Source organism: Amia ocellicauda, chromosome 5 (assembly GCF_036373705.1).
Source record: "Amia ocellicauda isolate fAmiCal2 chromosome 5, fAmiCal2.hap1, whole genome shotgun sequence".
NCBI classification, from domain to species: domain Eukaryota; kingdom Metazoa; phylum Chordata; class Actinopteri; order Amiiformes; family Amiidae; genus Amia; species Amia ocellicauda.
In genome coordinates, this window is record NC_089854.1 from 4,090,270 (window position 1) to 4,105,896 (window position 15,627).

The 15,627-nt window shown below is 46.2% G+C and overlaps 1 protein-coding gene across 2 annotated transcripts; it reads right to left on the bottom strand.

Moving 5' to 3' along the window:
- Positions 1 to 25: 25 nt before the first annotated feature.
- LOC136749237 (serine/threonine-protein kinase 38) lies at positions 26 to 15,485 on the bottom strand. Of its 2 annotated transcripts, none has more exons than XM_066703326.1 (14): positions 15,404 to 15,485; positions 11,437 to 11,573; positions 10,066 to 10,117; positions 9,534 to 9,656; positions 9,308 to 9,391; positions 8,990 to 9,113; positions 8,362 to 8,516; positions 7,423 to 7,525; positions 7,029 to 7,090; positions 6,503 to 6,620; positions 6,090 to 6,213; positions 5,680 to 5,775; positions 5,479 to 5,576; positions 26 to 5,126 (listed from the first exon to the last, which is right to left on the bottom strand). In XM_066703326.1, the coding sequence occupies exons 2-14, from the start codon at positions 11,565 to 11,567 to the stop codon at positions 4,990 to 4,992; spliced, it is 1,407 nt and encodes a 468-aa protein (XP_066559423.1). In that variant the 5' UTR covers positions 11,568 to 11,573; positions 15,404 to 15,485; the 3' UTR covers positions 26 to 4,989. The 2 variants fall into 2 exon arrangements, with proteins under 2 accessions (XP_066559423.1, XP_066559424.1); XM_066703327.1 differs by lacking the exon at positions 15,404 to 15,485 and adding an exon at positions 15,035 to 15,371.
- Between the last annotated feature and the right edge of the window lie 142 nt (positions 15,486 to 15,627).

Consider the following 15,627-nt stretch of genomic DNA (forward strand, 5'->3'; position numbering starts at 1 on the left):
GCAGAAAACACATCAGAAACCAAAGTATTGTATTATATACAAGTTTTTATTGAAGTTTTAAAAGACTCCTGGCGTCTGGCAGTAATTAAATGCTCCTTTCATAGAAACAAGCTTTACTTTCTACTGTCGCCACTGGGCCAGGTAGACAAAATGAAACTGTGGAAAAGAAAACAAAAAACAATAATAAAATACATAATTGTGCTCAATTTATACATCAAACTTTTAAGGCAGCAATATATAACCCTATTTTAAAAAAGCTGAGGGGTGGTGGGATTCAGAAGGTTCTCATTTAAAGCTCAAACTAAATCACAAAGGTCACAGTTCACAGGGAACCTGAACAGCAGGGATAGTCGAGTACAAACTTCCTTAATTAAAGAATGCACTGATTAATCACATTATTAACAAGCTGGTTGTGGCTGTAGTGGAATAGATTAGTATTTAACCATGCCTGCTGTGCAATATAACAGACCACCACTGGATTGGTGGTACTGAATATCTCAAAGGATCACGATGTCCACGTCTATAGGACATCCCCGCTTTGGCTCGGGGAGGTCCCGGGCTTGATATGTAACCCAAATCAGGAAACGCAATCTAGTCTATAGGATCCGTCTAACTGGAGGGAGACTCCTCTACAAACACACACCCTTTCATATCCTGCTCGATCAGGGCTCTGGTCTCCAGCTGCCGTTACCAGATAAACCGGCCCTGGAGTATTTTTAGACTGGAGTGGAGCTGCCCCATCGCTCGTGCGAAGTGGGGGCACTCAGTCATTGAAGCAAGCCTGGATACAATGAAACGTGTTGCCAGGGACACTTCTCTATCGGTGGTACAGCTTTCGGCTCTGAACAATCATAAAAACAGACGCTTCATGTTAAGAGTCTATAGGCATCAGTATCGGTCTTGGAATGTGAGGCGAGTTTTTTTCCCCCCCTTTTCAGAAACGTTTCGCGGTGACCATATACTGTTTGGTAACAACTCACCCCCTCTAAAAATGGGGTGAAAGAGTGAAAGGAAGGTTAAAAACATAGTTAGGAGGTTAACTGGTTAACACAATCCTTACAGAACAGACAGTCAACAAGTAGAGCTAAAAACGGCAGTTACAGACAGCATTTTCGACATGTGACACTGGAGACAAAATACCTAGCATGGTCCCAGGAGGGCAACCACAAGGAAAACAAGCATCCAGAGAGAGAGAGGGAGGGAGAGATGGACGTTACTCCCTCAGAAAGAGATAGTTAAGTGACCACATGCATTCCTTTCACTCCACCCAGTACCCCCCCCACCCCACACTTATGTTTACTTACAAAGCCAAAAAAAAAAAAAAAAAAAATTAAATACACCATGCAAATAAAAATCAAGACATTTACAAAAGATAACCGACACCCCCGCTGCAGGGCATACACTGCCCAACTGCCAGTGTGTCTCGTTAGAAAAAATTATTCTTATTTTCGAACGATATAAGAATAAGCTGGAATAGGCTGAAGTGTCTTTTCCTTTTTAAAAAATGTCCAAGCCAGGTTTTTGTTCCTATTTTGTGGCTAAATGCCAAATACAAAGGCCGACATGAAGCGTTTAAAAAGTGTTTACATATATAAAAGTATCACCCACTAGAATAAAATACATTATTGCGTATAGCATACATTCTGCTATGTAGTATCACAGCATACGGATTGCAGGGTACAGTGAATACAGACTGGTGCCACTCGCTCGACATGGGTAACGCATCTTCGTGAGGAAGAAAACCTCCTCTCTATGAGCCTGGCTGCCGGGGCCAGAGAATACCAACCGAAATGGATAACCCAGCTCTCCGACTGCATTGTACCTGCATGTACTAGTTCTTTGGCATCTGTACCTTTATACAAAAAAATAATTAAATAAAACAATATTATTAATAAATCATTAAGAAAAGCTCCAGATCAGAAAGAAGAAGGAACCAAAAGAAAGCAGCATTTCCTATCAATTAAGACTATAATGACACGGGCCTCTCAAGTGACCCGGCCGGTGACGAGGACAATCAGCCATTGTGGATTCGTTTCTCATCTTAGAGGCGATGCAATTGTAGTCCACCCTGAGAGAGCTTTAGAGATCTCGAGTTCAAGTGTTCCAGGCCAAGAGAAAAGCCCGCAGTGACGCAACGCAACCCCCCCAGATTCTACGACCCATAACGAGTGCGAGGTCGGCTCGGGATCTCCAGGTCTTTGGATGTTTCTGATGTTCTAGGTCTTCCTCGCGTTTCACTGACGTTGTAAGACCTCATCCCTGCGTGCCACACCAGCCATCTCCCATGGATTTTGTATATATACTTTTATTGTTGAAACTGTGCCTACATGTGAACTGATCTGTGTACTTCTGGAAATAAACTCCATGCCTTCACTAATCCAGTTCCTATAAGAGACCAGTCACTTGCACCCCAAAATCTGCACACTTGGGTGTTATTCAAATCCCAAAGGAAGCCACCGATAAAGAAAAATAAAACTGCATGTTTAGGGGGTCTTTGACCAACACTAGGAGGCACCTTCCATAGTTTACTACACATAATTATTGTCATTTTTCTCTGTCCTGTAGGGACTGCCTTTTTTCTAATCTAACTGAAGGTGAGAGATGTGGAAATAAAAGCAGCTACGGCATTTGACTTGCATGTGCCCGAACAGAAGCCCCACTGCCACACAGAGCGCTCATACTTTGGCATACCACTTCGCAAACGAGGTCAATGTCTGATTGAAAATAATCCAGTAATGCTCGTGCTTATCGAAACGGAAACCAATTCACATATTGCAAGTCAGGCCTCAGGACAGTAGTCTGTGAGACATTTCACTGACAGTGTCAACAGAAGACCCTGTCAACCAACTGCAAGTAACAGAACTCGTGTAGTCCAAGGGAGAACTGCTGGAAAATAACACGAATCGTGAAGACTGCTCAACCTTCAGCTCTGAATCGTGAAGAAGCTTCAGGTTGGCTCTAACCTACTGATGCACTAGGGTGTTCATTTAGGAGAAGATCAACAAACTGTGGTTACAAATACAGTAAAATACAGATCTATTTAGGCAATGCCATCTAGTATATATAAAACAAAAAAAAGTATTTCCTATGTGCTCATAAAATGTCTGAAAGTGCTAATAATAGGTGGCAGTTGTGGAAGTCTAATGCAGTGGAGTCAGCAAGCATTCCGTTTTCAACAGACATGATATTATTACATTACAGAAAGAGGAAGGGAAGAAAAAAAAAAAAAAAAAAATCACCTACTACCACAAGCTGGCAGTTACTGAAAGTGCTCGTTATTTTTACCTGTGGAATACTGAAATACATTGGCGTTGACCCAGACCCAGGCTTATTTGTTTTTGTCCCAAGCGAACATCGCGTTTGGTCAGTGGGTCTGCTGTGCTGCTCTGTGGGTGGATGCGTCACAATGTTGCACACTATGGCATCCGCTTCCCAATCTGCGACAAAAAATACCAAAACAAAGTGTGACAGTCGTGGCATTCCTGTGGTCTGTGTCTGTCTCTCTTAAAATCAACACTGCATAAGATCCGGAGTGAAACGCATCCCAAGAAACCGATGGGTCCGAAGCACTGCAGCCAAGTGAAGAATAACCATTTTCTCATAAATTAACAGAAACGAAATATACAAGGACGTGTTCACACCAGCTAAAAAACACTAAATCGGTCACTCTAGACACTACTACACACTCTCGTAATGCTATTGCGACAGTATCACAACCCCCCACCCCCATTCATAGTACAAAGGACCCAATTCATCACCACCATCTCGCACGGCGACTTGTGATGCGTCTCAGGAAAGCAAAACAAGCGATCGGGCTGAAAGGAGACGCCCTTCAAATTGTGGATTGTAAAACAAAACAAAAACAAGCGTCTTATTCTTTTAACGTTGAAAGCTCAGAAGTAGGATTTAAGGATTCCATTTCCCTTTCACAAGGAAATCAAGAAACATTTAGTTTCAACAAACGAACTCCGACCCCTCCGGATCTTGAGTTATTGTGATTCTCTGGTCTTTTTAAGGCAATGGTGGTTTAATGCTTGTTCTGGTACTAGCATGCATTTCTACACCCTACAGTGACGGTACCACCTAGGATAAAATACTTAGATCACATCAAACTACATTTCCCATACTTCTTTGGTAAAATACAACAGTAAGACACAATCACCGTAGACTCGGTCTAAAACTTCATGTGCCAACAGCAGGCAGCGATATGTCAAAAGAAAAGGTAAAAAAATGGACCATTATGAACAAGGAATACTGACACAGATTTTTTTGAAAAGGACACATGACTTAAAAAACCTTTAGAAAATAAAGCATTTAAAAAACCTGGTAAAACAAAGCCCTAATTACCAGAACCAGAGGAGGATCATGCACATTCAATCGAGACCCGCACATCTCGGCTTTTAAAGCACTAGAGCAGAGCAGAGCAGGTGATGGCCCTCGGTGAAAAGCAAAGAAGCATGTTCTGACCGCTGGACGTCCACCTGGTTTCTTACAGCATCGTTTGTGAAGGAAAAGAAGACCACAGAGAAAGCCCTCTGCAGGGGAGGCTCTCCGGTGTCTGTGCTGGTGCCGTGTGGCCCCACTGCCAGGGCCACAGTATTCTGGGGGCCGGAGAAGTTCCCATCGACCTGAGGGAGGCCTTCTTCCTTCTGAAAGACAGGGGCAGATCTGCTGTCCTGGTCCCCAAGTTGGTCTGAGCATTTATATTTGTGTTGAACATTGAAGCTGCCTTGGTTCTCATCTGTGACTGGACCGCACTCTGACATTAAGGCCGTGTGTTTGTTTTTGGTTGTTATTTAAAAAAATGTAAAAAAATTAAAATCTCCAGCTGGCTGTTTGGAATGGGAAAGCTCTTCAGTCACTGAATGTAGAAGGGGGCCGGAGACAGACCCCTCGAAAGCCCTTTGAAAAAACGACACGTTCAAGGAGAATAAGGCAAGTGCAAGAGTGTGTTGTAATCCAAGGGGGGTGGGTGCGGGGCCCCAGCATCTATCTCTTCCCCGCCTTCATGTAGGAGGGGATGGCTCCTCTAGCCGTGAGGCCCTCGAAGCGCTTGTAGGTGTAGTTGATGAAGACCCAGTCCTTGTTCTTGTAATCGGCCTCCGAGTGGTTGCTCACTATCGGAGCTGCGCATCAAAGGAGGGGAAGAAAACAACAGCTTTCATTAGAGAGCAGGAATGTGCAGGGACATCCGCCGGCGAGCCTAATGGCGCGCAGCCTGGTTAAAGAGTGACTTCCCTGTGAAGTGTAGAGAGATTTGCAACACTACACAAACAAGCTCCTGCCGAAGCCCGCCTCCCTTCCCCGCAAGTTTTTGCTTGAACACAATTGCAATTGAAGCTTTGTTGATTTCAGATTTTGAACACAAGTGATCCTGGACAAAGGCATCAGCCATATTATTATTATTATTATTATTATTATTATTAATAATAATAATAATAATAATAATAAAACACCACATTATCTATGCTGCATTACCTGAAGTTGGCTGGAGAATATCCGACTCTGGGAATTCGTCAAAGTTCGAAGTGTCGTCGATGCTTTTGATTTCGATGGGAATCGCAGCCGGTCTTTCCCTACCGAAGAAAACCGACATCGTCTCACTGAACGGCGCGGCCAAATCCGCCTACGCAGATCTACACGATCGTCAGTGCGGTGTGGACCTGCGCTCGGCCTCACCTGATGTGATCGTAGTCCACCCCCTCGAAGAAAGCGTTGCTCTTGATATCTTCCACGCCTGCCGCCCCAATCCTGCGCTCCCATTCACAGCAGAATCTACGGGGGAGGCAACGTTATTGGGCCTGTATTGATACTGGGCACCTCAGGCATAAACAAATTTCAACACAGCAGCCACAATTAAATCCCCCAAAGAAAGTGGGATTTGGGAAGTAAATACCCTGCAGGGGAGAAGACTAGGGTCACCAAAATACAGACAATGCTGTCACTCGTACAACCTGAAAGGCATACAAAAAAAACCTATCATGCGAAGGGAGTCTTATCAGTTTCTATATCCTCAGATTCGAGATTGCAAGGAATACGGGTCATTCTGGAGAAGGGTATCAGGCCATGGACGCACACGAACGGCATACCGGAGGATGAGGACCTTGGCCTTGTCCGAGATGGGCACCTCGGGTGGGAAGCTCAGTGTCTCTCTCCAGTTCATCACCTTCTTGTAGGTCTCCTGCGGCGTCTCAGAGCAGAACGGAGGGTAACCTGCGGAGAGAGAGAGAGAGAGAGCGGCTTTGCTTAAATGGGACGGCCACCATAAACGGAGTACAGCTCCAACGACAAGAACAACAAGACGAACAATTCGAACTCAAAAACAACATTTCGAGCTAGGGCCTCACAACTCTACACTTCCGTCAACTCCACAGAAGAGCAACCCTCATCTTAACGAATGCCTGAGGTAAGCGGGGACTCGCCACTTCATTTGCATTGCAAAGTGTAGCTCAACGGCCGTCTAAACCACCAATATCGAACCTCCCCGACCAGTTTGTCTTACCGATCAGCATCTCGTACATGATTACCCCGAGGGACCACCAGTCGCAGAGCTTGTTGTATCCCGTCTGCATGAACACCTCGGGGGCGATGTAGTCCGGGGTCCCTACAGTTGAGAACGCCTTGGTGAGGGGGGGGAGGGGGAGGGAAGAAAATGGTTGGTAAAGATGCAGGCAATACAGTTTGTGGAAGCAAGTCATTATGAGGTATGAGACGCTGAGGATCCCTACACAGAGAGGACAAGAGACATCTGCCTGGGCTTTGAGAGAGGCCGGCGTCCATCGAGCCCCGGAGAGGCCGGGTGATAGGTGGGTCCCTCGACCACAGCTGGTTTGCTGGCGGTCTATGAACGATCACCAGATGTGCATTTATGTTGGACACAAATAATGATTGATGGTTACAGAGGTGGGCGGGGCGTCAGAGATCAGATGTGCCTCTGCGGTCTTCCCAGCCAGATGCCCAGTGCGACTTCTCGAGCCGCTGTAGGGCACGGCGCGGTTCTGGGAGGCAGGGTAATGGCGGACACTTACTAGCTGCCGTCGGTTTCTCTTCCACGTCTCGGCCTTCCTCTTGGAGTTCATGTTCTGGAAGGCTGCGGAGGAGAGGAAACCGGGAAACTTTCACAGTGTGAACACAGGCCAGGAATTAATTCATACTGCCTTCCCTGCATGAATAGTGAAGGGTCACCCCAGCACAGAGCTCCCAGATGTGCAATACCAATACGGTTAGACCAGAGCTGCACTTCTCACTCTCGTGAAGATGAATGGAGTGTTTTCTAAACCTCCAAACATGAACAACTATCGCACAGCCATGTACAAAGCTTCCTGAATAAACAGAGGTCTTCACACAAGAGTCGTTCCACATTAAAATTAAGCCTTGAAAAGCTCATCACGACAGAGAGAGAGGAGCAAGGCCAGTCCTTACTGAAGTCGCTGGGGAGACTGTGGTTGAGATTCCTGTAGAACTCGGTCCGGTGGGCTTTCTTCAGGCCTGTGCAGAGCCCGAAGTCTGACAGCTTCACGTGGCCCTGAAACAGAACAGGTGAACAGGAAGATACACATCATTAAACACCGGCCCGTCTTCCCCAGGGATCTCCGGAGTCCAGAACGACATTTTCTTTAACAGTGCTCATCAAACTAACAATATGCATTTTTTTGTATATTAGGCCCGGTGACATGAAGATCCTGACAGGTCCAGCGTCATTAAATATAATGAAGTCTTTCCCTTCTGTCCATGTGACACTAACTGGGAACTCCGAATTAAGCGCAGTTAATAGAATCGTGACATATGAAGTCATCCTTACTGCGTCCTTACTGTCTTCACGCATGAATAAGTCACCATAGCTATATACACATCAGTGCATACGTACCACTAAAAACATATTTCAACATGGAAGGAGAAAAAAAATTAAAAACCCAAACAGATACTGCCAAGACATTATTGTTTTCGTGGTTCTTACTTCCTCAGGAAGTATGAAGAAACAGAAAGCATAAACACGCCGGAAAGTTGAAAGTCAAACTTCCTCCACCCTGTGGGGCCGTGACACTTTTCTCTCTTATTCTCAGAATTATTGCTCTCCTCCAGAGTCAGAAACACAACACAAACCCGATACTTTTACAAGAAAATGCATGTTAACATTGTCCTAATCATTGAGAATTCAGAGAAGAATCACATGCAGTTTGTGTGTATATATTATACAAATATACCCCCCCACACACACACACGCACACACATACACACACAGTGTTGTGCAAGGTAGCTGGAACTATAATGGCACTAGTCTGCAAATCCTGAATGAAAGGTCAGGAGATTCTGGAATCAACCAGCCAACCAACTGCTCCCCTCGTTGTCCCGCTTCGTTACCTTGCTGTCCAGGAGCAGGTTGTCCGGCTTGATGTCCCGGTGGATGAAGCCCAGCTGGTGGATGGAGTCAATGGCCAGCACGGTCTCGGCGATGTAGAACTGCGTCTCCTCCTCCGTCAGGGTGTCTTTCTTCATCAGCAGGGTCATCATGTCGCCTGCAGGAGGACATGGGCAGGGTCACACTAAACACACAGGTCCGACGCGGGGGGAGACTCGTGGGGGGAGACTCGCGTGCGACAACGGAGCCACACGACTCAGATGCTCCGCTACGGCCCGAGTGGGGGTCCAGACAGCTAGTCTAGCTTTTCCTACAGCTTAGGGTGCCGAGCGAGAACTGCCTGTATGTCGAGATAAGGACTGTTCAGGCAGCCGCCGTCTACCATCTCCACACCAGCCGTGGCTGAGAGGAGGGGAATCCAGAGATAAGCACACTGGAGAGGTCGGGGAATGCACGTCGTCACATTAGGAGCTGGGACCTGAACCTCAACAGCACGAATCATGATTCACCCTCTTCGGAGCGGCACACACGGGATCAAGGGCTACAGCACAGAAAGAGGAGGGACCCCAGTCGTCCCCGCGCCCTGCGTTCCCACTCGGCCGCCTGTGTGGATCTGAAACCGTCCCTTACCCCCCGGCAGGAACTCCATGATGAGGTACAGGTTCATTTTGTCCTGGAAGCTGTAGAACATCTTCACCACCCAGAGACTGTCCGCCTCCACCAAAATATCCCTCTCGGCCCGGATGTGCCCCACCTGCCAATCAAAACCACCAGGATCAGATACCTGACCGCCGCAGTCTCACGGGGTTTTTAGATACATACATGTGCGATATCTGGTTTCCCCTCAGTGCCTCTGTAAAGTCACTTTCACAATCAAGGCGATACCACCAGTGCTGGGATCCCTTTAACCCCATCGTGAAGTCTACAATCACGTGTCAGCGATCTCACCTGCTCCTTCTCCAGCATGTCTGCCTTGCGCAAGATCTTCATCGCGTACACGTGACCCGTGTCTTTCTTCTGCACCAGTCGCACCTGGTTCAAACAACAAACCGGAGACATCTCAGCGGTGTCCATAAAAATGGGTCTCGGGCCAAAACCACACAGAGCAGTAGCCCAGTCACGCTGGAGGTTAAGGACTCCACGATTCTCCTCTGGTTAAAGGAAGGACAGTTACCTCTCCGAAAGCACCACGACCTATGACCTTCAGGGACTCGAAGTCGTCCAGGCCCAGCCGGGTCCTCTTGAGTCGGAGGAACTCGGTCTCCTTGCGGGCGTGCTGCGATCGCCTGAGACGCTTCTGTTGGGCAAGGAAAATACAGAATGCGTTACTCCTTTCATTCATTCTTTCTTTCCAGTTCCCTGAATCAGTGATGCAGTACGTTTTATGAAAACACACATCCTTTTAAACATGAAGAATTTATCTTGCAAATATATATACACAACAAGGGCACCATCAGCTCCAAAACACAGGGGGAGGCGATGGATTGATTCATGTTTATCTGGCATTTTTCCATGTCGTCATCTTTTTTGTCAACTGAGATATATGCAAGACGATACCACCTGCCCTGCATGTGGCACGAGCAGCACGTGCAGGAATTTCTCTGCCTTTTTTTTACCGTGTGTGTGTGTGTGTGTGTGTGTGTGTAAAAAAGAGAATTAGAGGGAGGGAGGAAGGGAGAGGGAGAGTGTGAAATACATTTTCTTACCTCCTCATCAGCTAGTCCTTCTTCATCCATCACCTTTTCTAGTTTCTGCTGCCTGTGCAGGAAATAAAGAAAAGAAAAAAAAAAGAAGAGATAAGGCTAATTAGCCATTCGGTCTCCAGTTGCGACAGTGCAGACCCAACACATAGATCTCCTTGGCAGCTCAGGCAGCGTGGCATGCAGGCTTTATTGTTTGTCCTGGAAAAGCATCGTTAAAGGGAATATATCAGGTGCCTAAACCAGGTGCAATCCTAAACCAGAGGCTTTAATGACTCGTTAGAGCTGCGATAACGAGCAGGGGCTGTTAAACACCCTGCGAGGGAAGCGAGACTTCATACTTGACAAAGCGAGCATTAACAGTGTGATTAGCAAGCCGCCTGCAACTGTCGAGATGATTTTGTTTACAGCTGGAGCTCGCAAAACAGTGTGTTCAATAAAAGTGAAATTGAACATGAACGTTTTGGTGATAAAACACGCCGACGTGCAGATTGTTAACGGCCAAACAATGTTCTTTTGTTCGACTGCATTATAAATACATGACAGCACAGACAATATTCTTTGTTTCTGCTTCCTCTCCAGGCACCCCTGGCATCACGCCACCGAGGTGGTGTTCAGCGTGCAACACTTCCTGTTTCGGCTTGGCGACACGCTGGGAAATAAACATCTCCCTGGTGCCCTTCGAGTTGAATACGTCTCACAGCAGGTTCAACAGAGATCTGGATACACCTGAGCCTATTAAAGCGGGCCGATACGTCCATGACCAACTTAGCAGAGAAGGTGGAGGGACCATTCCATCGAGGCATGGTGTCCTGATGTTTTATGGTCCCTGTCCCGTCAAAGTCTGAACATTACTCTGCCTTCACAAGGATGGGTTTTTCTCGCGCAGTGCTGCTGGTTTAAGGTTCTCTCTCAAATTAAAATTCTTCAGATTTTTTTCTGGGCGCAAACCTCGCCACTAGCACATCTGCGGCGCATACTTCCAAGCCACTGACGCTCAAAAAGAGGGCAAGAAGTCCTCCGCCGTGTCAGAGCCGTCAAACACTCGGCTGCACAAAACCAATACAGCTAGCTGAACTGGAACTTCTCGGTGTTTTGACCCCCGATTCTATTAATTATTAACCGGCAGCAGTGTTGTTAATTAAAGGAATGATGGACAGTCTTCTGGAGTGTGCGTGACTTTACAAGTGTTGGGAAACGTGCAGGACAAAGACCAGAGGACAGGCCAGCACCAGAGCACAACAGCCACTCTCCAGCGACTGTGCAGCACTGGACGACACGCGTCTCGAACCTGTGCAACGCAACGCAACACAATGCAACGCGAAGGTGCGTGGAGAAGTCAAGCCGCAGTGCCAGAGAGGGTCCGGCGAGTCTCACCTCATCTCCCTCTCCTCGTGCTGGGCAATGAGGTTGCTGTAGAAGTTCTCCAGGGTCACCTTGGCCATGGTCACGCGCTCTTTCGTGTGGTTACTCATCGAGGAGCAGGAAGTCTGACCCGTCATCGCCATGATTACCTGCAGACCACAGAACAGCAGCCATCGTTAGGAGGACCAGAGAGAGACCAGCGCCACGGACGGGACACGGGACACCCAACAGCCCCTGCGTCCACACGCCCAGCGCACACTCACACTTTCTGGATCTTAAGAGGGTTCATCTGTACCCAACCCTGGTCCTGGAGTACTCCCTACCCTGCTGGTTTTTCTTCCAAACGAGCTCTCAATTGCTTAATTGAAGTAACAATCTGCATAGATATGACTTTAAATTTGGTAATAAAAGAGTTGGATAATAAGTTATTTATACAATTCTATACTTAATTTAAAACCCCTACTGTTTAAAATAATGAAAAGACTGATTTAGAAAATTATCAGTTCACTTAAGTGTTCAATTAAGCAAAAGAGACCTCAGTTGGAACAAAAACCAGCAGGGTAGGACCAGGACCAGGATTGGGACTGCCCTAGGGGACCATTTTGAGCAATTGTTTTATTAATAAATATATAGCTTTCGTTCTTACTGCGTTTGTGCACATATTATATGTACATATGCTGCATAAATTCCCCCCACACACTTCGTTTGGGTACAGAACATCCTCACGTTAAGCCCCATTTCAAAGCGCTTTACAGTGACTCAGATCTTAAATCCATCGAGGGCGGTCTCGAAGATGTCCGAGTGAACCCAAGTGTAAAGGGAAAGAAAAACATTCCTCTCCTGCAAGGTGCTGTTTGTACCACGGCTCACAGACACCCCATGGAAAAGCACACATTATGCCAGGATATGATGTTATTCTCATGAAGCGTCTTCAAGCTTTACAGCACATTAACCATTCTCTCATGCCCTACATTACCCTGCATTTCCCAGCTCACCGTGATAAGGTGAATTAGGAAAATGTGACAGAGGGGAGGGAAAGAAAAAATAGGTTTTCTTTTTTGTATTTTGAACAGAGCAGCCTGTATGAAGCTTTTCTGCTCAGCCGTGTGTTTTATATTAGTAGAAACATAAGAATTAATAAAAATAATAATAATGATAATAAATACAATAGAGGTGTAAATAATGTGGTGGAGAAGGGGCAAGGTAATGTGATGAGAAATGGCATATTAACATACTCTGAGCCTTTTAAATCCAGCAGACCGAAAGATTTGCATAAATTATGAATGCTCTTTAGCAGCCTTGTCAGTCATCGCTCGTGTGCCACTTGCAAATTACTAGACCTGTCATTGCGAGTCACGCACCGCACTGCCGCTCCAGCATGGAGGCATCTAATCTGAAATTATTGCACTGGGGGGTACAAGTTCGTCTCCTGTAATAACCTGAGATTTCTACCAGTCATCGGAAACCACACCCCCCAGCCCTGTCCTGAATCATGACACAGACTTCAGTAATGAAGGAACTGCCAGGAATCACCGAAGCACGGTGGACTTTATAAGGTTAATGATTATTGTAGGAAAAGGTTTGTATTTTCATTTTTTAATGGCTTTTTTATTATCTGCTTTCTGATGACAGTAGACCGCATTCAAAAGCGCCAACAATGGCATGCCACACTTCTAATACCATAAAAGTGCACGTCTGCTGGGGGACATGGGTATGACAAGGTCTGTCTCACATCTCAGCCTTTTTTGAGACTCATACAGTGTTGTCCTTCCCAGATTTCACCTGTGCAACATAATTCAACACAGCTGTGATCAAGAGAAAAGGCAGATTATTCGCCTTTGCACCTGTTAAGTGCTACAGAAAGCTTACATAACCGTCAGACATTAATTGTTTTAACCCATAGAAATGTCAAGCACAACAGGGACATTCAGATGCAAAATTGCTACACACTCAGCAGAACAACAATTCCACCCTTTCCATTTCACAATAATGACACCCCGTGCAACACTCAATCGAGCAGACATTTTAAACTACAATCCCCACAACGGCCACGGAAAGCGTTAGAAAACAAAACATCAATCCCCATTACTCTTCAAAATACAGCAACGTTTCCAGGACGGGACTTCAGGGAAGTTATATTTTTGCCCCACTGAACAGATTTGTGCTCCAGTTAACAGGTAGTATACACAGACTTGGCCCTCAGAACAGAACAGTTAATCTCGGGAGAAAAAGTGCAGTCCCTCTGGCACATGCAACTGTGCAGAACTAACTCATGATTTGTGGTTGGTAATGTTAGGCCAAAGGTATTTAATTATGCTAAGTTTAGAAGATGACGGGGAAGAAAAAGAAAAAGACTTGGAATGTCAAGCAAGCTCACCCCAAGAGCTCCAAGCAGGAACACAGTAATTCAGAAACGGCAGGAGTGATCTGGAGACGCACATCACAATAAACCCTTCTAACCACGTCATCCACAAAGCAGGATGAGTTTTGGATCGAGCCACACAGCTGCTCATTGAACACATATGCAAGTACGGAAAGATCTTCGTTCTTCATGTGTGTCCTTTCTTCTACTGCCAAGCTTGAATTTCCTGTCGTCTATGAATCTACAGAGCCCTGTGTTGTATTACTGGTGTTGTCATTGTCAAGTGGTTTCACCTGCATTCATGGGGCTGGTGGCACAAACCCACATTTGCAGTGGTGCTGGACTATCCCATGTTAAGCATCCTGAGCAGAATAAATCAACTGACAGTGTGTAATAGAAGATATTTTCTTTAAACCGTTTTACAGCATTTGCATATTAGAAATGAGAGAATAAACAGACATAATATGAAACTTGCAGCTGCCACAGTTTCTGCAATACACTGAGAAAGATCAATTTGCAAGACAGCAATAAGAAAACTCAGACAGTACAGTTAATTAGCTATACCTCTAATTCTGTCATGTATTTTGGACTATAGCCTATTGGTAAAGTGCCCATACAACTGATCATTGCTTAAAAAAAAACTAGTTCATTTATAATTTCATACGAGCTTCTGGGTCAATTTTGGGTCAGTGTGACAGTATGCAACTGGTGTCAGTTAAGCAAGTCCAGTTCCTGAAAATGCGTCTGTCTGTACATTTGCCAAGGCGATTAAATATAAAGTTATGTTTAAGGAGGAGGAATGAAATCGTGTACGTGGCCGCCGATGAAATTGCGAAATCGATACGGCTGTGCAAAATTTAGCTTTTTTGGATTAATGTAGTTATCTGTGTCTTATTGCACAATTCACTCATAGGGTCACACCAAAGAGTACAGAAACCACACATACTTTTTAACGCATTTAAACTACCACCGCTAAGTCTATGTATAATAAAAGTTATAATTAAGCATTGTTGCAGGATCTCAAACTCAAAGACATTAAACAACACAAAAACAACTGCAATTAAATAAGTGCCATCAACAATTAGGAGGAACATTTAAATTTAGCGCAAATATCAGAAGTCGAAGATCACGTGTCCACCTATGCAATATATGATTTAACTCCACAAACTATATGAAATATAATGCGATACATCTGTATTTACTGCAGCACAGCTCGCTAGGCTGGACTCCAACCTGGAGGCATCTTACCTATGTTGTTCCTCGGGGGTCTTTGTTCTTATTCTTGATGTAGTTATCTAACTACGTGATTAAAACGTAATTATGGAGATAGAGAGCGAGAGAGACACTAATTAAAGACAGCCCCATGCCCGGGAGCCAGCTGCCGTCTCGGGCTTGCTGTTGCTCGGCCAGGTAACGCGGCAGTGCGCGGAGAGAGAGGGCTGACTTCAGTTAGATAACGGTGGTGGGAAAAGTTGCCAGAAGAGTTGTTTGAGGCCGCCAAGCAGCGCTGCTTCGGCCCGGACCCGTGCCCGGCTCTCTTACCCGGACCCCCTCCGAGTGAGACGCGTGAGTGGTGTCCGGCGGGGTCAGTTTTATTGTTATTATTGTTGTTCTCACCTCCGCCAGATCGGCCTCAGCTGCACCGTCCGTCCGTGCGCTTCCCCTTCTCTCGGGCGACGTGATGACGTCAGGGGCACGCTCGGGCGTGCGGGCGCGCGCTATGCGGCGTCACTCGTGGGCGGGGCGTCTCCATGGCGACGGGGTCGATTGTGACGGCGTGCAGCGGCGCGCTTTGATGTCGCGGTGCCTGTGAAGAGCCGCCGAGCGCCGGTATTGGGCGC